The sequence below is a fragment of the Balaenoptera musculus genome, chromosome 8 (assembly GCF_009873245.2).
Source record: "Balaenoptera musculus isolate JJ_BM4_2016_0621 chromosome 8, mBalMus1.pri.v3, whole genome shotgun sequence".
Classification (NCBI taxonomy): Eukaryota; Metazoa; Chordata; class Mammalia; order Artiodactyla; family Balaenopteridae; genus Balaenoptera; species Balaenoptera musculus.
The window spans coordinates 82,721,667-82,747,967 of NC_045792.1; the positions used below are offsets into that span (position 1 = coordinate 82,721,667).

General features: G+C 40.9%; 2 protein-coding genes across 9 annotated transcripts in view; one reads left to right on the forward strand and one right to left on the reverse strand.

Moving 5' to 3' along the window:
* ELP4 (elongator acetyltransferase complex subunit 4) overlaps positions 1-17,451 on the forward strand; it is a 226,676-nt gene extending 209,225 nt beyond the window's left edge. For both annotated transcript variants that reach the window (XM_036860381.1, XM_036860382.1), the window contains exon 10: positions 15,324-17,451. In XM_036860381.1, coding sequence (XP_036716276.1) covers positions 15,324-15,455 — 132 coding nt within the window. In that variant the 3' untranslated portion in view covers positions 15,456-17,451. The remainder of the gene's footprint in view (positions 1-15,323) is intronic.
* Positions 17,452-21,009: 3,558 nt separating this feature from the next.
* Positions 21,010-26,301, reverse strand: part of PAX6 (paired box 6) — a 28,960-nt gene continuing 23,668 nt past the window's right edge. For 3 of the 7 annotated variants that reach the window (XM_036860374.1, XM_036860378.1, XM_036860380.1), the window contains 5 exons: positions 26,101-26,183; positions 25,712-25,862; positions 25,497-25,612; positions 22,708-22,858; positions 21,010-22,015 (listed from right to left, as the gene is read on the reverse strand). In XM_036860374.1, the coding sequence (XP_036716269.1) occupies positions 21,930-22,015; positions 22,708-22,858; positions 25,497-25,612; positions 25,712-25,862; positions 26,101-26,183 (587 nt within the window). In that variant the 3' untranslated portion in view covers positions 21,010-21,929. The remainder of the gene's footprint in view (positions 22,016-22,707; positions 22,859-25,496; positions 25,613-25,711; positions 25,863-26,100; positions 26,184-26,301) is intronic. The other 4 variants (XM_036860377.1, XM_036860376.1, XM_036860375.1 and 1 more) reach the window with 2 other exon arrangements.

Consider the following 26,301-nt stretch of genomic DNA (forward strand, 5'->3'; position numbering starts at 1 on the left):
CCATGTGGAAATTAAACTTAGCTCTTGTTAACATTTCCATAGAAATATGCATTTTGATTAAACCAAATAAATAAATACAAAAAAAGAATCCCTAAAAGTAGGCATAGTCATTTATCTATATACTCACAAATATTTTGCTCTTTTCTGATCATCAGTATTTTTTTCTTGCTTTATTTGCTTCATATCCTTTAACTTTATTTCCCATTATTCATGGAGAGGTTTTCTATCTAAGACTAAATTGATTCTCTGCATACTTCTTATCTGTGAAGTCACTTCAGCAGAGAGTTACTCTTTGGAGTTAGGTCCTCATCTCTAATCTGTATCCCTCAGCTAGTGCACTCGGTCTGGTGCTGCCCCATCACCGCCCTAAGGCATGTAGAGAGAGGGCTCTCGCTTTGCCCAGTCTGTTCACTGAGCTCCCTTTGAAATTGGTGAGGAAGGAGGTCTGTGGAGGGGAGAGATAGATGTACTGGGTGACTATTTGAAAGCAGTGTAATTTGTAAATTTGCCGTAAACTTTTAGTGAGAATTGGGGCGGGGGTTTCCGAGTTAACATGCAGAAATCAAAAGGAAAATGGAAGTTTCATTTCATTACCGAGGGTTCTGATATGAAAGGGATTTTTTCTAAAATTTTACCAAGATCTCGGCAATTAATCTATACACTTAAAGATATTAAAATATTCCTAACATTGCCATGTTATATGTATATTTATATGTATAAATAAACATCACACTCATATACACACATGCGCGCACACACACACACACACACACACACAGTAGCACTTATCAAATAATACTGCTTTATACCACCTGGCTGTTAATTTAAATTTGGAGCAAGTGAAATATACACCACCTAGGAGAGTGTACCTTTGACCATGAAGAGTGCGGAAAATCACCGCTGTAATTGATACTTTTCATTCATCATGAAAAGTTTTTATACTGTCAGTAGAGAGAAAGCCACATTTCATTTTGTCAAGCCAAAAACATACTACCTAACTGCCTTTGTATAAAAGCTAACACAACATGTCAAAAATAATAGCATAGCCCTCAATATACATTGAACTGGTGAAAGCAGTTAGGAACGGTTTGGCAAAGATAAAACGTAAAGTTAAGTTTTACATTATTTTCTTTTCATTCACATTCACACCAGGTAGACCTTGTCAAATACCTATAGTAAAGAAGAACGTGTTCACGCATGCAGAACAAAATAAAATAAGATTAAAAGCTCCAGGAAATCTGCCTGCTTCAAAAAACCATTAAAGTGTGCCTATCCCTCAAGCCTTACAAATGTGTTAATTGTCGTGTTTCAGTCATGTAAATATGTTTCAGCATAAAGTAAGCAAGATTTCCTGTTATAGAAGCACTGCTATCTGGGGGTGTGTGGGTAGGGAGGGACGAACAAGGACTAAATAACACACTGTAATGAAACCTGCCTTTGGGCAGCACATGCCTCAGTTCTGAATGCCCAGAAATACTTCGCAGACGCTCTGGGCTGCCTAGCAATGGGAATTTCTAATTCTGGCTAGCTTGACAAAGTAAATACAACTATTGAACATAAGGCAGCTCCTAATAAAAAACAACAATTCCCCCTTGTAAACACCTACAGTTGGCCCCATTAAAAATTCTTTCTTCATATCCAGGAACTAGCAAACCCTTAAACGTGGGGAATCTCAAAGTAACTACAGAGCAGTTGGGAGATTTAATGCTGTCGACATGTTATACATTGCCATTTCCACCGAGCCCTTCATACCCCATCTCAGGGCTTTGTGGAGCAATGTTCTGCACACACTGTAGGGCATTATGCAAGCAAACACATTGGCCATTATGCTCCCAGGACTCATTCATGGACAGCCAAAAGGAAATCAATATATGTTCATACATACATACGAAAATATATGGTTGAGGGAGTGTTCATCCAAAGCTGCCAATTTGGAGTTATTTAGTGGACTGAAATTAGTGTGATAACTAAAGCAATTATCTGATTTCAAAATTCTCTGATTCCTGCTTTTTCACATGTTAGAATTCATCTCTTCCATTAGCTATGTATCAGTCAGACCTCTGCCAGTCCCTAAGTTAAAGTGCATCTGCTATAGTTTCAAAAATCTCTAGGATTTAGGGATCAGCCTTGAGCTTACACACATATTTATCTGCTAACAGCTTACTGAGTAGGAAGCTTCAGATTATAGTGAGGAGCAAACATTAGTTTGAATTCTAGCAGACAAGAACAGATTGTACCTTTTGCCACCTCCAGAATAGTTTCCATATGCTTTAAGAGAAAAAAAGTTCGCATATAATTAGTAGTTTGAATTTATTTCTAAAAGAAGTGTTTTTTTCAAGCTCAACATTCAGATCCGAAAACGGTATATGTTCCTAAAATATCTTACTATTCTTAAGCCGTCGGAGGGGTGGTACCAAAATATTGCTCCTAAAATGTTTCCTCACTTGTCTCGGCTAGAAAAGGGGCCTTCTGGACAAAGCAGGCTTGAAGAGCCTATCAAAACGACGGTCTCTCCACAGAAAGATCTCAGTCTTCTTCCACTTAACTGCCAGAGCAGCAGTAGGCCCTAGATCTCAAGAGTCTCTCAGCTTGGCCCTGCTCAAGCTTAATTCAGATTCTATACACTCTGGAGCTTATATGCTCCTGCCTGCATTGTGTGGTCCAGAGCCCATACGAGCCTTGGGTTAAGCAGAGTTGGAGACCAGTCAAAAGATTGCCAGAGTGAGAAGCCCTGCTACAATTCAGGAAGGATGAATGAGAGGGAGTCCGTTCAGGAGATATGGGGAGTCTCATTCAGGCCGTGATGCACAACCACAGGATCACAGTGGCCATGTGGGACTTAACCACCCCATTCCTTTATCCTCTATCCTTTATCCATCCCAGAGAAGAGGCTAGTGGGGGGGGGGGGAGGGGGAGGGGAGGCATCTTTCACAGTTTCTACTGTCCAAGTTTAGGTCACAATTCAAGTCACTTTATTCCAACTGTTACCTAAATGATATATTCTTTTCAGTCCTGCTCGTGTTAGAACATGAATGAGAATAAAATGTGCAAAAGAAAAAGGAGAGACCCAAAGAAAAGAAAAGGATACTGCCTTTAGTTTGTGTAGAAAGTACAACTATTTTAAGGAAAGTTCTCCGGGAATAATCTAGTTTGTTCTCCATCAGTGTATGAAATAAAGGAGGAGAATAACATGACTCCCCATATCTCCAATGTCTGAAAGTTCAGGAACATTGGAACTGAAACATGGTGGTATTCTCATTATTATGTAGTCCAAAAGATGCTGACTCACATTTTAAGAGGATTAAACGCAACAAGCCGTCCCCACAAACAGCACTGCCAGAGTCTTTCCTCCATGCACACTTCACACAGGGCCCAACCCCTCCACCTGGAATCTTCCTGTTGGGCAGGCGTGAGGCTGAGGACCACCACTCCCCACAGGAGCACGGCGGGAGTGGGAGGATCCTGTGGGTCACTTAGTGACCAGAATGTCTTTTCTGAATCAAAAGAAAGCAGGATCTAGAACAGCCTGTGTACACCACCTTTTGGGAAATTCTGTCTTTAATAGAATACACGTTTGCAACAACTGTTGTTTTCTGTTATTGACCCACAGCATCCTCCCACTCCCACCGTGCTCCTACCAAGCCAAACCTCTCCTAGCCGCGGCCACTCCCCTGTTTGGTGACTGCTCCAGAAAAGGTGCCCTTTTTTCTGTCCTTCGAAAATGCCAAGCTTATTCCTACCTTAAGACTTTTGCATTTCATTCCCTTTGCCTGGAAACTTCTTTTTCAGGTCCTCATTGGTCTTTTCTGAAAATTTAGATCTTAGCTCAAATGTACTCTGCAGAAAGGCTTTCACCAATTAGAGTAGTACCCCCAGACAGTATCATATCACCATGTTTCATTTCCTTAAAAGACTTCTCACTGTCTGAATTATCTTCTCCATTTGTTGGCTTTCCTGTATGTTAGCTGTCTCTCCTTGTGTTAATAAGTGTCTATGTATTGTCCCTTTCTGAAGTTGTAAGTTTTTTGAAAGCAAGGATTTTGCCTGTCTTGTTCACTATTTTACCTCCAGTGCTTAGAAAAGTTCTGGCACATAGAGCAGTGAGTAAGAATGTGGACTTTGAAGCCAGAATGCCTGAGTTCAAATCCCATTTGAATACCCTGAAGTTGCGACATCACTTCGGTATTTTTCAGACTTGGTCACGTATTCTACAACCAGTTGAAAGGGAAGCTTGGAAGTAAAGTCTTTATTCAGGATGGCCGTATATTCCCGGGTTCTTCTACTAAAGGAGGAAGGGAGAGTGGACACTGGAGGTTAATGACAGTCTCTATCAGAGTCCACAGCCCTTCGGAACCCAAATATCCGTGCACAGCCTCTTCCCACACACTTACCTCTTCTTCAGGGGTGAGTGGGGAATCCTACTGGAGAGAAACTGCAAAAATTCTCTGCCCTGGCAGTAGAGGAGTGTAGCCGAGTTTGTAACCCTCAGTTCTGCCCTCTGGAAGGAACTCCCTTGTCCACTCTCCTTTGTACCCCTTTAGAAAGTTATTCCTTGTCCATTATCATTGATGGCTACGTGAAGTCGCTATTAGAGTCTGTGCCCTTTGGGGGCTGCACAGTTTTTACAGCCCATTTATTGATAGATCAGATTTGGGGGCTTAAGATTTCTTTAGGGGTTGAATACTCATAGACTCTTGACCAGGCTTGTAGTTTCTTTGGCAAAACAACCCCCTCAAAATTTTATGAAGTTCCGGGTTGATTTGCTTCCCTTCGCTTCCACATGCAAGTAATCACAGCCAAAGAGTTGTCCAGACGTAGTTCTAGGATTCAGCTGCAGGAAACAGATCCTATCTAATTATTTTATGCAGTCAGAAAGGTTATACCAGAAAACTGGGAGCTAGTGCAGTAATTGGAAGGGCTGAAGGATAATGTCACCAAACTGGCCTCCAGGGAGGCTACTGCCTCTACCAAAGTCAGGAAGGTGAGGAACTGGGAGACCACAACTGGAGCTATTCACTGGAAGCACACAGCTCCGTGGCTGCAATCTTGGGGCAAGTAACTTCCCGCTGCCACTGCTGCCGGTGCTTCTTGGCCCCCATGAAGCAAGTCACTGGACACTGAAACACTGGGCTGGCCTCCATTTCCACAGCTGCCTCTCTGCTCCCATGAAGCCTATGAAGCTGTTGACTAGTCACTAGAATGCAAAAAAAACACAACAACACAAAAAACCGTCCCTGCAACAGTGCTTGCCAATTGCAGCAGTAAAAGTAGCAGGAGGAGAGCACCTGCTTCTCTTCCACCTTCTAAATCTAGTACAGCTGCGTCTAACTGGATAAGCCTAATTCACACCTTTCCAGCCTCTTACCTGCAGGCAGACACACCACAAGGCAGTTGAAATGGGCGCATGTCCACCACAACTCTTACCTTGTAAGACTTGAGTCTTATTTTCTGGCCTCTCTGTTCTACCTATACCTCTCTCTTTCATCTTACTTGTAACTAGCTTGAAGCCATCTGAAATAATCGACTTGAGAGGGAAGGCAACACCCTTAATCTGACTTTTGTCTCTGAGCTGGCTCCCATTTTTCTGGCCAGCCTCTTAATGAGGTATTTCACCAAGGCTTAGGGGCAAAGACATCTGTGAAGGTTGCCTGCTCTGGTGTGCAATTGCAGAAATAGCTGGGTTTTTTCAACCTTCTGACATCCCAAATTACCAAGCTTTTATTCACTTTAAGTTGTGAGCTGCAGGCAGGGCATTTCCTTTAATAGAGTTGTAGTTCCTCTACCTCTTCTTGCATATGCTATAGCTCTAGCCTAAGTTCATTTCTCTTTCATAAATAACTTTGCCAAAAATGGCAAGAAGCCACTAACACAACAATATCCTGAATTTCTCCAACGTTTCAACTAGAGCCACAGGCCTAACAAGGGTAGTCAGCTTTCCAATCTGTGATACTGACCTCACTGCCCGCCTTCCAACCACTAAGCCAACTTAGATTTTTTTTTTTAACATCTTTATTGGAGTATAATTGCTTCTCAATGGTGTGTTAGTTTCTGCTCTATAACAAAGTGAATCAGCTAACACATATATATGGAATCTTAAAAAAAAAATGGTTATGAAGAATCTAGGGGCAGGACACAGATATAGAGAATGGACTTGAGGACACAGGGTGGGGGAAGGGTGAGCTGGGACGAGGTGAGAGAGTGGCGTGGACTAATATATACTGGCAACTTAGATTTTGATGGTAGAACTCGATCCATTTTTCAGGTCCCAAGTTCTCCGTAAGGAGGATATAGGTTAGGCTGCTATTAAAGAAATTCAAAGATGCAGTGGCTTAAATAATATGGAACACATATCACATAAAAGCTCAGTTCGGTGGCCCAGGGCTCTTTTGGTGCCAGGTGGTGTCAGGAGACCCTAAACTAATTCTGTGGTTTTGCTATGCCCTCCTCAGCCCATAGCTTCCGTTTGATGGCCCAGGACAGCTGCTTCAGCACCTACCCTCAAGTCCACATTTCAGCGAGTGGGAAGAGGGAAGTTTGGCTTGTCCCTAACGTTGTGGAGCCTAGAGCAGGAATGCAAATAAAGGACCACATTATTGTATGCCTCAATATTTAAAAGTTACCAAGCCAAAAAATCATTAAATATGCTTTCCCTTCCTTCCTTCACAAATATACCTACCTGGAAAGCCAAGTTTAAATTTAGGATCAGGGTTCTACTCCAGAACATGGAGACATAGGCAGAACGGGCCTACAGCCCATCTCCTTTCTCTCCCCACCCCCGTCTCCTTCCCACACACAGCGGGCAACGTGATTGTGCCTGGGGACACCCAGCCTTCACATCCAAACTCTGTCCACACTCCCCACAAACAGCCACCCCTTGGCTCCTCCTGGGGCCCCAGGGTGTGCACATAGACGACACAGTTTGCCCACGGTGGTCAAACCTGGGGAAGAGACCTGTGCAGGCTTTGTGGCCATTTGCACAGGGAGTTCTGAGGTTCTGAGTACCCAGAGTGTGTCCTATAATGAAGGGTACAGGCTCTAGATGGGCACATCCCCTTCGCCCTGTTAATTCCTCACCCCATGAGGAGGGGTGGGTCAAAGCCCAGGGCGGGGGTCCCCTTGCTGGGGTCGAATAACGATGCCAAGGGAAAAGGGAAGTAATTGGCACCTCCCCCTCTCTAAGGATCTAACCTTGAGCTTAATCATAGCACTTCTGCTCAAGATGAAGCAACCAGAGCTTAATCACTCAGCCTCAGCTATTGGCAAAGGCAGCTGGGGAGCGTGGCCTTTATTCTGGGAGGCCATGTGTCCCACTAATACTCAGAGATTCTTTTACTCGCTGCAAAGGAAGAGAATAGATATTGGGAGTAAGCTAGCAATCTCTGCCACAGACACATGCCTTTTCACAAATCACACTTATGTTTAGACAAGTGAGTTCTTCACAATCTGCTTTCAGAGAGGTGAGTTTGGAGGCAAGACAATACTGTCAGTTATAATTGACGGTCAAAATAATTGCACACCTGAGCATTTTTCAATGGGCAGCCAGTGTGCAATGTTCCAGCTCTGAAATTTTGTCTAATTTTCAGATCAATCAGGAAGAACCAAATGAATTTTTTTCAATTCAAAGGATATAGTATGATTATGACATTCAATAAAACAATTTTAATCCAAAACCCTGGGGATGAATTGGATCTTAAACAAACAAACAAAACTGAAACCTAAAACCTGACCATGTTTTGGCAGCAATTCTTCCAGAAATATTCGGCTGCTATCAAACGTACACTTATCAATCCAAAAAGAGCCAAAATATGGTTCTGGCATGATTTCCACTGCCCTACTCATATACAAGAGTAACACAAAATTCACAAAATTAGGCAAATGCATCTTCCACACTGCAAAATTTTAGCCAGATATAGAATAACTACAATGTAACATTGCATTGTAATAATGTAATGATTATGGAATAATATAAATGCAATAATTTAAAAATATAATAATTATATAACGGCATATAACACTGTGCGAGTTTTTTGCACTCTGAACTCTTGTGAAGAAATAATAGTGATGATGAATAGCATATCAAAGCCTGCTTCATCTGGTTCCTTCCCTCTACCCTCCTCCTAGCGCCCCCCGGAAGGAAATCAGTCTCTCCACAAAGGAAATATATCCCCTTTTATGATATAAAAGAGACTCTGAGCACTACTTTAACCCCTGCCCTCTGGGCTGGGGGGGGGGGCATCAGGTGTGCATTTCCTTGGTCAGAAACTAAGTAGGGAGCCTTCCGCCATTAGCAGGGGCTCACACAAAGAGTGAATGCTTCGGGAGGGTGATCGTTTTGCTATGGCCCTTCTCGACACTGTAGCTGACTACTGGTTGTCTCCCAGTATCCATTTGCTCCTTCTTCCATAGTAATGCATTTGCTGAACATTTTCACATATTTTAAAACATTTCCCAGCCTCCCTCACAACCAGGTGTGGCCATGTTTAAGTTCTGGATGTGTATGGAAGTGATGTGTCCAACTTGCAAGTCTTCCTTCATGGCCCCTGCTTCCCACCAGCTGAGAGAGAGCAAAAAAGATCAGCCTTGGAGCCAGAAGTGGGAGCCGCTTGTTGAGGATGGCAGACCAGTCCTTCCGGTTCAGCATTGCCTACTTCTGGCCCATAAAGTGGGAGATAAATAAACTTCTATCTGTTTTTTAGCCGTTTCTTGAAGTGGGTTGGGATATCTCTGTATTGCAGCTACTTAGCCTATACTGTAATTCATTCCCTACCATCCAGAGCAGTGCCTCATAACACAGACTATGGCTACAGAAATCAGCAAATCATGCTCCAGGTTAGGGCATCACACAGCTCTTGAAAGAATCAATGGAGTGGGATGACGAGTCTTTTGTGCATTGGTTTCCTGCCCATGATATAAAGAAGGGGAAATGCTTTTAAAACTTGAGTGGAGAAGCTTCATCTTCTGACATTTCTTTTGTTATTGTGTCAGCATTAAATACATGTGCAAGATAGATTTTTTTAAAAATAAGTATAGGCTTCCCTGGTGGCGCAGTGGTTAAGAATCTGCCTGCCAGTGCAGGGGACACAGGTTCAAGCCCTGGTCCGGGAAGATCCCACATGCCGCGGAGCAACTAAGCCCATGCGCCACAACTACTGAGCTTGTGCTCTAGAGCCTGCAAACCACAACTACGGAGCCCACGTGCCACAAATACTGAAGCCCGCGCGCCTGGAGCCTGTGCTCCGCAACAAGAGAAGCCACTGCAATGAGAAGCCTGCGCACTGCAACGAATAGTAGCCTCCGCAACTAGAGAAAGGTTGCATGCAGCAACGAAGACCCAATGCAGCCAAAAATAAATAAATAAATAAATAAATTTTAAAAATAGATAAATAAAAATAAATAAATGGACCCCAAATTGCCTCCTTAATACAGCCATGCATATTTTCACTGGCCCAGAAGCCAGGCACCTAACATGCCCCGTTTTCACTATTTTCTTACTAAGTATGAGGGAAATTATTTAGCCTTTTTAAATCTTCCCAGAAGTGGAGACAATGACTGTAGTTTCCTTTTATATTTATATTTCTTTACAGCACTGCAGTAGAGGGCAATGTATAGTAAATGCTAAGACTTAGTGATGAGACCTGCTGGCCAAGTCCAATATTCTGTTTCTGTTGCTTACAAATATGTTTTTCATTAAATTTGTAGATTCATTTCCTTGCCCTAATAAGCTCACTTATTTTTATCTTGTCCCAAAGGTATTTTTATGAGCCACCTCAAATGCCTTCTTGAAGCAAAAAGAGGTAGAAATAAATTAGTGTAGTACTTAATAATTCACAAAACACTTCATATCTCATATGATCCCCATAACGGTCTTATGAGGGGAGAATTATTCACTTGTGATAGATGAGGAAACTGAAGCTAGACAGGTGAAGTGACTTATCTGAAGTCACATTGAGAGCGAGTGACAGAGGGAGGTATTAAACTGTCACTGGCTGCCTCTGTGAAGGGACCAATGTAGAACCTATATGTTCTAAGGTGTTTACAAGTTTTAATTTAAATTGATTGTGTTTTAAAGAAAAAAGAAAAAAACTATTAGGAGGTATTTTGAAATATTAACTCCTATTTCTGTGATTGTGAGTAATGGAAAGTTTGACTTTTCAGGAAATGTCATAAATTTTAAAGAATTAAAACCACTCTCTATTCATTTGCTAAGGGTTAAAATGTACTACACCAATTGTTTTCAGAAAACAAACAGTGCCTGGTGGTTTGGCCTTGGCAAAATATGAAAAATATAAATTGATTTAACTTATTTTAATGGTATTTACCTGCAATTTGTCTCAAATCCAGGTGTAACCTAGATTCATTATCTTGCCCCTTCTGTCTGGGAACTGTGAGTGCTGAGCACAGGTCTGGCAGGCTGGGAGAAAAGGAATTAGGAAGAGAACTGTGGAGCCAGGAAACCCAATCCTATGTACAATCAGTAGAGTTGCTGACTCAAGAAGGAACAAAATATAGTCAGTGGCTCAGCCCAACAAAGGGACAGAGAGGAAGGCAGAGGGGAAAGAATCCCAGTCCAGCTCGGCTTGGTACTTACTCCCTGGAGCCACAGAGCAAAGCACTTCCGCTGCTACTTCTTTATTACGACCCAGGGCTTCCTATGGGGCTAAGGGTGCCTTTTGGCAGGAACTCCTGTAATCCACCAGGGCATTTTGTCAGCCTCGCTATTTCCCACCTTGTAGCACTGAAGAAAAGGGACCCATTAACGCAGTGGGATGAATCGCTGTAAAGTACATAGGCCTCTGCGGAACCTTGGGAGTTGTCGCACCTTTCCCAGATCGCTCTGCCTACATAGAAATCATCATTCAAGACAAGGCATTCATGGAAAAAATAGGCAGGCAGTCAGCCAGACAAGCATCTCCTTCCTCCCAGAATCTGGGAAAAGAAAATCAGGTGGAAAAATTTTAGCTCAAGATGTAAGGTAGGGCTTCCCTGGTAGCACAGTGGTTAAGAATCCGCCTGCCAACGCAGGGGACAGCGGTTCAAGCCCTGGTCTGGAAAGATCCCACATGCCGCGGAGCAGCTAAGCCCGTGCGCCACAACTACTGAGCCTGCACTCTAGAGCCCTTGAGCCACAACTACTGAGCCTGCGCTCTAGAGTCCGCGAGCCACAACTACTGAAGCCCGCGCGCCTAGAGCCCATGCTCCGCAACAAGAGAAGCCACCGCAATAAGAAGCCTGCGCACCGCAATGAAGAGTAGCCCCCACCCCGGCTCTCAGCAACTAGAGGAAAAACCCGCGTGCAGCAGCGAAGACCCAATGCAGCCAAAAATTAAATAAATGGATAAAATAAAATAATTTTTTTGGGCTTCCCTGGTGGCGCAGTGGTTGAGAATCTGCCTGCCAATGCAGGGGACGCGGGTTCGAGCCCTGGTCTGGGAAGATCCCACATGCCGCGGAGCAACTGGGCCCGTGAGCCACAATTACTGAGCCTGCACGTCTGGAGCCTGTGCTCCGCAGCAAGAGAGGCCGCGATGGTGAGAGACCCGCGCACCGTGATGAAGAGTGGCCCCCACTTGCCACAACTGGAGAAAGCCCTCGCACAGAAACGAAGACCCAACACAGCCATAAATAAATAAACAAACAAACAAACAAAAAAAGTAAAAAAAAAATAATAATAATTTTTTTTTTAAATGTAAGGTATGTTTTTGGCGCTGGCCTCAGAACCCCAGGTATAAAATGAGAAAGATGAGTACCTTGATCTGGTTTACAAGATTGAATCTCTACAAGATTTTTTGATAGTCTTGATTTTTACTGAAACCATTACCCAGTGCAACGTCAAGGTCCAAACGTTTATACCCCCACAGCCTTGCAGCTTTGGTCTAAACAGGTCACCGTACTGTGTAGAGTATCTTACAGCACATTTTCTCAGAAGACAGATCTGGGGTACAGCAGCATCTGAACGTTTACGTGTCAAGTGTGTAAATGCTTTGGAAGCCTCAAAGGGAAAGTGCCTGACACACCTGGCAAGCCTGGAACCTGATCTCTCCTTCTTCCTCGCTGCTTCACATCGCACTGACATGGTGCACGGGGGGAGGCTTAGAAAGGGAGAAAACAAAAACCACTGCTTGAGAATTTAGGCTGCAGAGTAAGCTCGTTCGAGTAATAATCAACAAAAGCTGGCAAAATCACACGTAGATTCACATATTTCCAAGAGCCATCCTTGGGCTTTTTTCAAAGGACATGGGTGTGCAACTAGCTTTTACGGTGTGACATTTGGTTAGAAGCATTTAACCACATCACCCCAAATTTTTGTGCTCAGAAGTTACACATGAATGGTATTTGACTCTTCTTCAAAGCCATTCAACCTGAAAGATTTCCAAGCATGTCACACGTCACATTTAGCTACTTTTGCTATGAAGGGCTTTCCGCCAACTGGCTCACGCTCATTGCCTAGAGAAGCAAAGGAAGAGAAATTTTTAGCAAATAGGTAAGCTCCTGAAATAAATGATATTATGCTGGTTCTGAATAAACTACACTAGTTTCCTCATTTGGATTGTCAGAGCAGTAGAAGCCTTCCACCAAATGCATCTTAGAGATGTATCCGTTCCACCGTTAAGCAAATCACCATTTCTGTATGTCAGAATCCAGTTCAGTATTTAACACCTAGCCCATCTCGGTGAAGCTTTTTCTGGCCCCCTCCCCGCACCACGATTTCTGCTTTGTCTCTGCCGCTCTTGTAGACGAAACTTGGACTGCTCACTATGAGGGTTACCTGTGTGCTTGCCTCATGCCTGTTACTGGATTGTAAGGCAGCACGGAGTGTGGAGGGTGCTCTGTTCACATATCTTTTCAGAATGCCTTGCTTCGAGTAGATTCTAAATATTTGTTGACTCCAGTTGATTTCCTAAACAGCCTAATCACCATCTGACCTCATCTTTGTGAGGTCCCAACCAAAAGTATACACACACACACACACACAAACACACACATAAGTTTTGTTTTGTTTTTGTTTTTTTTAAAATCTTCATCCTTCCTGTTTTCACATTTATTTATTTATTTATTTATTTATTTATTTATTTATTTATGGCTGTGTTGGGTCTTTGTTTCTGTGCGAGAGCTTTCTCTAGTTGCGGCAAGCGGGGGCCACTCTTCATCACAGTGCGCGGGCCTCTCACTATCGCGGCCTCTCTTGTTGCGGAGCACAGGCTCCAGACGCGCAGGCTCAGTAATTGTGGCTCACAGGCCCAGTTGCTCCGCGGCATGTGGGATCTTCCCAGACCAGGGCTCGAACCTGTGTCCCCTGCATTGGCCGGCAGATTCTCAACCACTGCGCCACCAGGGAAGCCTCATAAGTTTTTTTTTTTTTTGGTTTTGAACCTTTAATAAAAGTAAAAAATGAATGCAAAAGAACACAATGCTGAAAACTTAGTGTGAATGTGAATCTCACTAGATGTTCAAACCTGGTATAGTGCAAATTTTGTTCATACTATTTTACATTTTTACAAACTCAAATGACTTTGGTGCCCCATAAGTTTTTTAATGGTGACTTTTCTTTAAGTTTCAGAGAGACTTCAGGTCATGCATATACCCTAGTCATTTTTCCTTTGCTCATTAGCAATTACTACAAGATCTTAAAGAAACATTTAAACTCAGCCATATAATTAAATATCTCTTCCCCTCCTGCTTCCTCACGTGAACACTGATAGAGTTAACACTACTGCAAAGACATTCGTGACCTCAGACTTTAGAGTCATGCATGTCTTTTAGATTCCTTCCTGAGCCTTTCACACTTTCATTTCTACCTGAAATCCTTTCTGAAACTAGGGTATGAAGAAATGAAAGAATTGTTTAAAGCAAAGGCAAAATGTGTCTTATTTGAGTTCTTTTTTATTATTCAAGAAATAGACATTTAATGACTTAAGTGACAGGCTGGGTACTAAGCATACAAATGAATAATACTATATTTATATTACTGTATGGATATTATAGCTTTTCTGGACCTTCCTGACATCTTTGTTGATCACATATCTATATAATACTGTCTTTCATCCTATATATATTTGTACCAGCAAACTGAAATCAAGGAAGAATATTTTCATAAATTATTTTTAATGTTTTAAAATGTTTTGATCCTTGCACACAGCTTGTGTTTACATGACAATAAACAAGCCTTTTATCAGGAAAGAAACTAGCCAGAACATATGCTGGTGGATCACAATATTTTGACCCAAAAAAATGGTTTTTCCCTTTTTCATCTTGAATTTTTTTTTTTTTTTTCATATTGAAGGGAGTTTTCAAATGAAGGGTTTCAGGTAGGTTATGTCCAGGTCAGTTCACCTCATCAAGGCTTTGCTTAGTCATCAGGGGATGACCCCATCCTGCCCTACTTACCTTTAGCCTCGCACACCCACTCTGCCTCCCGCAAGAAACATGTTCCTTTGAGTTTGGATTTTTATGAAACAAATCATGTGGTCTGGGAGCACTGATAGTTGAAGGAATTTGATAGAGATCCTTTTGAAAACCAAAAAAGGTCTTTTGAAATATGAATATTTCTCCCTAATTACTGTAACTGTTTTGTAATGATGGTTGGTTACTGGGTCTCCTTAAATCAACCTGCAGAAAAACAGGAGGGGGAGATGTTCAAAGTTACACTGTATGTTTGAAAACATGACCCAACATGACGCATAGAAACAAACTTACCAAGACCTATAGCAGGTGTTATGGCTGACTTATCTGGGCATATGAAAAATATTGACCCTTTGGTTGGTATCATTTTTTTCATTATGTCAATATGACATTTGTCTATGAAAATTGTAAGTTCCTTAAAGAAAGTATAGCCTTGAAATAAAAATCATCAGGTCAACTTAATAGACAAAGGGAAACAAGCATTTGTGGGAATCCATAATTGCTGAAAAGCTACATTCAGTTGAAAAATAATACCATCTTGGAGCTCTAGCCAAAAAAAAGCCAAAAAACAACCCTGCCATTATTATGTGATATTTTTCAATTATGCTTTTATTTATGCACTTACATGTTTTCATTTCTACCTAAATAAGAAAAATCTTAATACATTTAGGTTTGGACTCTGGAAATGTGCCACTAAGAGTCCTGGTCCAGTTTCTGTAATGGCTACAATTTGTAAAATCTAGTAGGAATAGGATGTGATTATATTGGGCTTCAGTCTGAGAATTGTTTTAGCAAGAATTTTATATGCAAGACTAAATGCTGATCAACAGAGCATAATATTGTATTCTGAAGTGTGCTGGCAAAAGCAAAATTAATTATTTCTTTTCTTCTTTCTTTCCTTCCCCTGAAATCTTCTGCCATAGCGACTGCATTTGCCTCCAGACTTGTCAGACACAGTGAGCCGCTCGAGCAAACAGGATCTGGCAGAATCCGCCAAGCTGCTGGGCCCAGGCTGTGGCATGACGGCCCGAGGCAAGAAGCACCTGGACTTCTAGTGATTCCTCCTTAGTGGTTGACGCAGAATTATATGACACTCTAATTATGATTGCTAATAGCTTATGTAAATATTTTTCTTAACGATTTGACCTCCAATCCTTTAAAAACACAGTTAGGATTGCAAAATGAGGCCACCATTCTTCGTTATTTGAACCAACTTTCTATACAGCAATAGTACAGCAGAAATACTTTCACTTTAAATTTTGGTTTATGCTATATCTAGAGAAAATAGATAATTTTATTTTTAAATAAAAGCAAATCAAGATGCCTTACAGTGGTCATTAGTGTGTGTGTGTTTAAGGCACTCAGTTCATGGTAAAGTGCATGTTACAGCAGGTAGCATATAAAACGTTATGAAATTCAAAATTATGTATGAAAAACGTATTTTCTCTTCATTTCTGAAAAAGACACCTCCCACCAAAAATGCTAAGGTTTTTTTAAGAAATGAAAAAATTTGTTTGCTAATATATGAAGACTAAAATAAAATGAATTTGCATTTATGCATCCTGTTATGAAATTGATGAAGACAAGATAGTATTTTGGGATTAAGACTCCATTAAAAATAATTAGTCTGCCATAGTAGTTAATAAATATAAAGAACTTGAGTGATAGAAAACTTAGACAAAGAAGTAGATGGTCTCTGTTTAAACAATTAAAGTTCGCACTGTGAAATTATGTCAATAGACATAATTCAGGATTGAAATTCAAACCGACAGCTACATTCATGCTAGGATACTGGGGGAAAACATGTATTGAAGCTTGGTGAGAGATTTTTACAAAACATCGGTCTGAGACAAAGTATAAAAAAGCTAACTCAGATTTCCATTGCATCAGGTAAAACCCTTTGTTAATTATGAACATTGGTAGGTGTGTACATTTATAACAATATAAACATGTCTTTGTGGATATATTGAACTCGTTTTCATATGAAATACTAGTTTTTTGAATCATAGTTCCATATTCTCAAAGCTTTTGACAAATAGTAGACAAAAAGTAAAAGTTAGAAAAGTAACTTGCATATTTAAGTAAAGAGTCTCAGCTTTTAAAAAAGCTGTTTAACATCTATTAGGAGAAACTGAATTTTCAAGATACATTTCCAAATATATTAGACTATCTTGAAGCAGTTATATCTAGCATTTTTGAGCAGTTTGCTTTTAATATACCACAAATTATACTTTATTTGTTCTTGACAACATTGCGGAAAACAAAGCCTAGGTTTTTAAAACTGTCTAACCGATATGATGAATGTCAGTCACTTAAAAAAAACCCACTGTAGCATAAACACATACTGTATACAGCTTTTATTCAGAATTAGAATAATTGAATCAATGACAGTGATTTGCCAGGATGTCAAATCTCTCCATCATATCCTGTCACTACCAGTTTATTTTTTGTGATCAAAATCAAAAAGACAACTATTTTGTCACCTGCTATTTCATTAGTACTAAAAATCAGGTTTCTCCTTCTATTTTTTTAGAATGTCTGGTTTATTTTTTTCACTTCTTTTAATTCGAAAGACACAAATTCTTCCCCATTTTCTTTTCAAAATAAAGTTTAAGAATTGATCTGTCAGTTAAAATTAAAGGGCTTTCATATTAAGCAAAGGTGCTTTTAAAATTTAAAGCAACTTCAAAAAATCAATTTAGTCCATAGATAATAAATAATATGCAGATACTCCACAAAAGCTTTGCTATGTCCTTTGAAAGCATTATGAACAATGTGAATAAGCTCAAGTGAATATTTTAGTCGGGTTATTATTTTAATAAGGCTAACCTTTTTCTTACCGTGTTGTGATTCGTTTTATACAAACACACAACGGAACAATTACATAGCATTTGACTCTGAAAAGGAAATGTGAGGTCATCGGATATGAAAATTGCTTGTCAAAAATACTTAGTAGGTCATTGATTTACTACCCTAGCTACCATGTCTATAAAATTAACAGCCAATTACTAGTTAGTATATGCTTTGCAAATAAATACTATAAAAATTGAATGTGCATATTTGAACCCTTATTTTAAATATAAAAGAAACTTTTAAAACTCAGTGAAAGTGCATTTTGAATAATAATAGTACCTGGGCTTTCCAAAAATCAGATTCAGGTGCTTTGTTGGTCTGATTCACTAGGCAAACTTTGTAAAAAATAAGCTACTGGAGAGGGATGTATATTTTTGTTTTGCTCTGATAAAAACCCACTCTAAAAATGTGTTTTCTTTCCTTCTGGAAACATCAATTGTCCATATGCTAATAACTTACTACATAAAAATACTGGTCCTCAATAATGCTACTGTAGGTATACAAGCCATTTTGGTATATTATGAAATATACACTCTATTGACAGATTTCTTTTTCAATTATCAGCTTGTCTCAAAGACTTTAAGTAACAATGCCAAACAGTGTTTGAAACATCCTCATATCTTTTAAATGTTTCTAAAACTTCTAAACCCTCTATGGTATTTATTTCTTACGCTAGATTTGCCTTTCTTTAACATGAGGTAAATATTTTGACTGCTAGAGTCTGCTCAGGTGCTGGGGTTCTAAGACCTTCCGAATTTCTTTTTAGTAGCCACCAATTTCCACTTTTCTCTGCCGTTTATTCTTTATCTCCACCTCCAGGACCTGCAAATACTAACAAACACTAGACAAAATAAAACTACTTCAAAAGGAAGCAACACTGCAATCAATTCCCTATCTTTTAAAGAATCAACACACGAATGAGCATACAAAACAAAAGTAGGGGGAGAGCCCTATTCATTTGTTTAAGCCCATTATGAATGTCATTTCTAAAGCATCATGTTAATGATTTCCAAAGATAGTCACCATCAACACCACCAAATTTAAGCAATTCTAACCCTAAGTATTTACACTTTGAACTTCAAAACTGAGCAGTGAAGTCATTCAGAACCGAGGCAAAAAAAAAAATTTTTTTTATCAATAATAAAAAACAGATGAGGTTTATTCTTGAGGAACAGAAAAGGGAAGAATTTGTGTTCGGCCTTGGTGAGCCAAGCGTTATACAAAGAAGAAAACCCTTTAAAAAAAAAGAAAAAAAATCTCGTTAACATTAAGGCCCAGAGCAAAAAGAAATAAGCAGAAGAATATGGACACCATTCTACGATGACAAAAATTCACCAAACAAAGCTGAATCTTAGAATAATACTGTATGAATGACTCCTAGGAAGCCTAGTTATGACTTTTTTTTAAAGGAGGAAGAAATGATTATGTGAACCATGTCAAGAAGCAGCTGCTTCCCATTTAAGACAAGGCAGAGCTTTGGGGTGGGGAGGAGGGATATTCTGGGAATTCATTATAGTAAAACGCATTTGTTTACTTGGAGTAATTTGAATGTTTCTTACTCAACCGTTCAGCTCGAATTCTGTTCACCTGGTCTCCCTAAGTCAGTCAAGTTTGGAGAAAAATCATAGGCTGTAAGTCTCACGATTCTACCAAGGACATCACAAATAGATGGCCACCATCCTGGAAGATGGCGTCAAAGCATCCCTGAAGAGTTTCCATTCATAAATATATAAATATACCTATCAATAAATAAATAAACAAGAATTAGTTCAAGAACGAGTAAAAGGCCACCTCGGGGCAGTGCTTCCACACAGTATCTGCCGTACTGTCCCCAAGGGCATGCCTGGAGCTCCATTCAAAAGGACAGCGCGTCTCCCTAGGGTGAGGGCACAAGGCAGAAGGCAAGGCAGCTGACCCATCCTGCTGGATCAGAGGGCACCTGCAGCTGAGTGGCCGCTTCAGACTAAACCAGGCTGCTGAGCCACCGCGCCCTGGCAAGCCTGACCCTCAGAGGACACGTGTACGTGCCTAAGTGCACACAGGCAGCTGGCTCCTCTGCGGCCACAGCACTCCCCTCCTCCCGGCCTCAGCTCCTGCACCCAAATGCCACACCCGGTGCTCCAAAGTCTCTGCTCTCTGCACAACAGAGCCGTGGGCCAGGACTGGCTGCCTGACCCTGGCCCAAATCAGAGTCACTTGGAAACCGTCCCTTCTTGCAGGGGAGAAGTGAGCCAGCCAGCGGCTGCCACACTCACACATAGCCTTCCTCTGACAGTTCCCTGGGCACATGGCCCTCAAGGAATGTAGGCTGCAAAATGTTAAGAGGTAGAAATATCTGCACGGGTGACTGTACCAATAGTGCGTACGTGCGCACACTGCCGAAGTGTGCACGCGTGCAGCGCAGGCTCACAGTCGATCAAACTACATGCACACGTATAAAAACTGCAGTCAGCATGTCTCAGTGTGCAGGCAACTCTGGTGGAATATTAATATACAGCATGCCAGACAATTATCTGTTCACAAGTAATTCTTTAACTAGAAAATAGTAGATGTTAAACTAGAAGGTTATTTTTTAAAGCCTCCAATTAATTTCTCTATTTCTGATCATTTGCCTTTGGGGATTTAAAACAAAACAAAAAAGGAGCAGAGTACAATTCAGTGGAAGTGTGTCTTTGTCCCCAGAGGGTTTTGCCTGTGCAGGCATTTAATCTAGATTGCCAGCCCCCCCAGCCTTTGACTGAAGCTTGCAGAAGAAACTTCTCCATATTGACTTATATGTTACACAGAACAGACAGAAATAAAAGTCTCAGACAGGCCTTTTTCACCCAACAAAGGCTATTTTTTTCCATCCTTTGCTTGGGCTCAAGCACTCCTGCCCTGCGTGCCGCCACTTTAAACATGATCAGATCTGTGCTTCATTGCAAATAACAACTGACCAACAATGGGCCCTGCTTCATAGATTTGGGAATGTTTGGCTTAAGCTGCCAATGACTGAAGGCCTTTAACTCCCACCGGCCAGTCACAGTCTGCTTTGTTGTTGTCTGTTGATGTGTCTGTGCTCATTATTCCTTGACATGCAACATCCCCCCTCCAGCCTCCACCCATCCACAGCCGCACAGAAAGCGAGATTCAAATGGGAACAGCTGTAGTGGTTCAATGGGAAGTGATGCCCCCTGTGCAAAGGGGAGGGAGACAGAAAAGGGAGAGGGCCTATTTGAGAAAGGCAACAGCTTTCAGGGAGTCTTGTATAAGAAACCTACTTTTGAATATAGTTCAGTGAAATCGCTGTTGAGACAGGCTGACAATGGAAATCTGCCCAGATTGAAAATGCCAGCCCTCAATCAAAAGACAATTCCTAGTTAATAGGTTGTTGCATTTTTAAATTATTTCTCGACTTTGAGCTTTTGAATCAAACAGCTAACTGGGAGATGCTACCATTTTGTATATGTACTCTGGGTATCAATGGGCACAGGTCTACACACAGCTTTAAGTGGAATTTCTTTCTAACAACACATTTGCGATTTATGACACCTATAAGAATTATTTCTTTAAGGATCATTGGGATTTAAAATAGAGTATGTATGAAAGTAACCATTCGTTTAGAATGTTAATCTAACAAGGAAACAAAATTTGTAACACCACACTATAAGGTTAAAAAGAAAATAGTATAATAAAGGAAATACAAAGGCTTTGGCATGGTTTTTACAATCAACAATGGTTAATTTTGATATGTAGTTGTGAACAACTTCAAAACACTTAAGTTTAAAACTCTTGCAAGCACTTTTAATTGATTAGGAATGAATTCTAGATGCACAAAATGATTGGACTGTGAACAGTAATACAACTACATCTAAGAACAATTAACTTTTGCTGGCCAAAGAAGAAACTTATGATTGCAGGAAAATGTGTATAAAACATCTATAGAGTATTCTTGTCAAATATAAATGAAATTAACTTTATTATAGAAATCATTCTGAGGATTTCTAGGGAAGACAAATACTTACATTTTGACATAAAACAAATTGGATTATATCGAAGACACACTCTACCTTTTAGCTATCAACTTTTTTCTTCCTTGAATTTATATCTTACCCTTTTTTTGCACATAAACTTCATCTGTTAACAACCTTTGGAAAACCAACAGATATTTCTTACATAAATCTAGTGCATGTTGTTCCAGGTTTAATTATATGCAAAGGAATGATACAAACGTGGAACATCAGTCCATAAACTATGAACAGATGGGTAGAAGTATTCGATATATCTTGATAAAACTCAAATTCGTGGCAAAGCTTGTTGATCATGATTTCCTTTTTTTTTTAAAACAACTTCATGACCAACAGAGATCAAACATCCATCCAGTCTACGTTGTTCTTTTTTTCATTATAACATACAAATGCCCATTTACAAATAATACACCAAAATGAATAAAAGTTTGGATACCAAAATGAAGATTTGTTCCAACTGATATCGTGCCTTCTGTATACAAAGGTCCTTGTTTCAAGTCCATTCCCCAGTGGTTCAACACAGGACACAATTGCAGAACTGAAGTGCTTCTAACAGCCATTTTTCTTTCCTTCCTGAACGTCCAACTGCTGTGTCCACATAGTCATTGACTGAATTAACACAATATATCCTTTCCTTTTGTTTGTTTGTTTTTTGATTGTTTTTTTTTTTTACTGTAATCTTGGCCAATATTGAGACATATCAGGTTCACTTCCAGGAACTTGAACTGGAACTGACACACCAGGGGAAATGAGTCCTAGAAGTGGATGAAAGAAATAGCCATGTAGATATTCCCTTCGAGAGACAGGCATGGAGTACGAATTTATAGGTTAAAAAAAAATCTCTAGTACTTTCTAACATTTAACTGAATCTAAAAAAGAAAAAAATTTTCAAGTCCTATAAACAAAAGTAGCACCTTCAGAAACCAGAAAGCATGTTTACACACATCTACTGAATCCCAAAGCCCCCCATGCTCCCCCCCAAAAAAACTCCATTTGTTTGTATGTTTGGAACTTTAGCAATAAAACCATCCTGGAAAACCAGAGTGGTACTTCTTCAGTTGCAATGAAAGGCATGGAGGAACTAGGAGGGAAGTGAGAAGTCTTCCAATAAACTCAGGGGGGCCTTCACTGTTAAACTTTGGCTAATATAATAATTTCTCCTTAGAAAAGTTACATTTTCAGGCCTTGTCTTCATATACAGCTTCTGCAATCAAATTCAGGAAAAACAACTTCCTTTTTTGTCAGTATGGCATCAAGTTACTAACTAGCTTGACTGAATTCCCCTTTTAATCAGTCTTCCCCAAGGAAGCGAGCAACAGAGAGTTAAATACACCATCACACAACGCCAGGAGGTTCTTTTTAAGTAAACTTTGAGTGAAGGGAGATCACCTGGCAAAAGAAGCTGCAAAGGCCACCTCTGTGCAGCCTGCGGAGAGCAGCGGCTCACCTGTGGAAGTGGTGCCCGAGGTGCCCATTGGCTGACTGTTCATGTGTGTCTGCATATGTGGGGGCGTGTAGGTGTCGTAACTCCGCCCGTTCACCGAAGGGCTGGTGGGCAGCATGCAGGAGTACGCGGAGGTCTGGCTGGGGACTGGGGGCTGGGAGGAGAAAGGTGAACTTGTGGTTACTGAGAGACACTTTGCATAGCCACACCCCCAGCTCCCTCCCCCCGCAGGAACTCTGCCAACAAGTCTGATCGTTAGACACCCGCAAGTAAAGCGCCGGAATTCCACGTGGTAACACTAAGCTCGGGCTTCCAACCAGTCCTTCCGTTGTCCACTGCTGGAGTAAAGTTGCCTACACACCAAACTTTTTGAAGTACCAAAAATTCAGACCATTGTCCAGCTAGACGGTTGGCACTATCCATAAAATTAATAGGATTTTTGTCCATTTTCATCTTGGACCTCTGCTGGCACCTTTAGAGAAACTATAACATGAGGACTTCCATAAAGACACACCCTCTGTCTCGCAAATTCAATCCATTTGAGAATCCAGCGACACCTCCACGCCTCAAACCCTGTATCTCAAGCTGTGAGGCAGAGGACAGTGGCAGGAACTCTCTGTAAAGTTTGGTTTAGGGACCTTGAAAGCCTTTCATGGTTGGACTTACGGATTTAAAGATTCTTGAAGAGGCAGATCAGTGATGATCTCAGGTTAAAGTAGTCAGAAGTGTCAGTAAATACCTAGCCCCATCTGGAGAATTAGCTGTGACTTTCTTATAGACAACAAAACTGAGATTAGGTTTTATCCACAAAATTGTGTTGCTACCCTCGAAGTGTTTAGAATCATGGCATTGAAAAGATAAACCTTTATCCTGACTAAGTAAATACACAAGGCTGAGACAAAACACCTCATGAGCTCTCATGGGGCTATGCTGGGGCAGCAGGCTTGAGATGAATTAATAGAAGCATATTGTCAGGAACAGGGGAGATGATAGTACTGCTCTGATCTGCAAACTATAGAAATGTTTAACATTCCAAGATCCACATCCTCAGAGAGGGTGATACATTAGAGAAGGTTCAGAGGAGGACACCCACCCTTTGTAAAATGGTTGAAGATTTTGGTCAACAGGATAAACTGATGGACAGATAGGCCAGCCCTCACCCACCCCCTCCAAAATTCAAAGAGTAATTTTCTCTGAATAGTAGAATTGTTGATATTTTAATTTTCTTTATGCTTTATGAATATATATATATATGGTTTGAATGATATTATAAGTTGTATAATTTTTAAAAGTCAGCATTTGAAATAAATTGACCACACCAGTCTAAGTGGAAACAACTCTAACAGAATAGCAGCATCTATTTCATTGTTTCTAATTGTTTTCTCATATACACATTTTTTTGTCTTCATAGAAACCTAGATGTTGCTACAGTTTACAAAACTGAACAAGACTCTGTGGCCTTATTAAAGTCTAAGGATGACTGCTAACATCGGGTTCAAAGAGGCAAGCAGGCCTTCAGGGCCCTGCCAGAATTTCAGCTTGCATTTTCTTCTAATTCCCAAAATGACTTCCTCCAGGCAACTTCGACTTCTAGAAAATTCCAAGGCAGTTGTAGCAACCACAACTAATGGGCTGTTAATCCCTTAATTTACATTAATTGCTCTACGGCCAATAATATCCATATGCAATAAAAATAGACGTGTGAATAATTCCTCTGAAGTTGCTTATCTAGCTGCTCCTGTATTAGTCTTAAGACTGGGAAACACTTATTTTGGTGTGATTTGGGTTAGAAAAATCCAGCAGAAGATGTTCAGTGGAGAATAAACGATTTGTGCAACCCCAAATTTGTTTCCATCAGGGGCTCATGCTGGCCAATCTCACACTATCTGGCATCTCTAATTGCTGCACAAATAGGACAGGAGTCCTGGGGAAGTCACTGCAGAAGGCCCACCAGAAGACCAATTATTTTTCCCCATCAAGAATCCCTCTAGTTCCAAAGTTCTAGTACACCCCACCTGCCTTAGACAACTTCCATCATAAAGGGTTAACCTAGTACAGGGCCCAGCACACGTAGGGGCTGATAAATATTTGGGACGGAACTGAGAGTAGGAGCAGGTTGTTATACCAAGTGAATAGCATCAGCCTTTCCAGGCAGCTGGGAATGCCACAACCCCATCACATCATTCACAGCAAAGACACACTAAATTTCTAGCAAATGCCTTCTATTCCTTTTTTTTATTCTAAGATACAGAAAGAAAACTAGCTTTCCTCCATGTTAAGCGTATCGCACTATGCAAATATGAATCCCAATTCTGGTCCTTTTTTTCGTCCTCACTAGTTTATCAGAAACATCCTAAATAACAACCACAGTGCACATAAAGACTATACACTTATTAATATGAACACATGAATATAAACCCAAGTGTTATATATACTAACCTCTTACTATGTAATAACTTGCCAACATTATTTTCATTTTCTGGTACAAGTTTCTGGTCCCCAAAACATGCCTCATTCTCACCCAACATTATCAAACCAACATTCCCTATGAGCAAAAATTAACTTGACGGCACATCAGGTTTTTATTTTATTAAAGGCATGAATCAATTAATCAATCAACTAAAAGACTCGATTGACTGTTTTCATCTCAGACTTGACTGATCAAGCCAATCACTATACTGAGAAAGGCTCCCAAGGGTACACACAGGGCCAGTGAGGTCTGCAGGCCCCAACCCATTCCTCACTTCTTCTCCCAGGGACCCGTTAAGCAGGCAGCCGCCAGCCTCACTTACTTGCATAGGCAGGTTATTTGCCATGGTGAAGCTGGGCATGGGCGGCAAAGCACTGTATGTGTTTGTGAGGGCTGTGTCTGTTCGGCCCAACATGGAGCCAGACGTGAAGGAGGAAACTGCAGGGAGAGGACACAACAGACAGTCATTGTGAGAGTCAGAGCCAAGGGCAAACAGGTTGAAACACATTTGTTAGTAGTATTAATGTTTCAAATTACCAGGTGTGGTGGGTTGTGGGATTGGTTGGTAGACACTGGTGCTGAAACTACTGCTGATCGGAATATGACTAGGTGTGTTGCTGGCCTGTCTTCTCTGATTCCTCAGCTTTTCTTCTCTTCTCCATTTGGCCCTTCGATTAGAAAACCAGACCTGGAAATCAGATGGAACAGGTTAGCCCTGAGCCTGCTCCCAGCTCCACCCCATCCCAGACTCATCCACTGTCCTCCTCCCCAGCCCCGAGAGGTGAGAGGCGAGTGAAGGCAAAGCATTTAGCAAACTGAATCTGTTACTGTTTATACAAACAAATGGTGCTCCTTAGAAGCACCTGTGTCTCTAGAAAAGGCAAATGGTATGAATCACAAAACATGAACACACAGTCCCTGGGTACCTGTATTCTCGCTTCAGGTAGATCTATTTTGGCCGCTAGTCTTTCTCGGGCAAACACATCTGGATAATGGGTTCTCTCAAACTCTGAAAGAGTAAGTTGCATTTTTCTGTGTTGTGCCACAACTATACAAAATGTGTCAACCAAAGCCTGGATCAATCTGGTTTCCACCTCCCGACTTCTATCACCTCCAACCAATTCCCT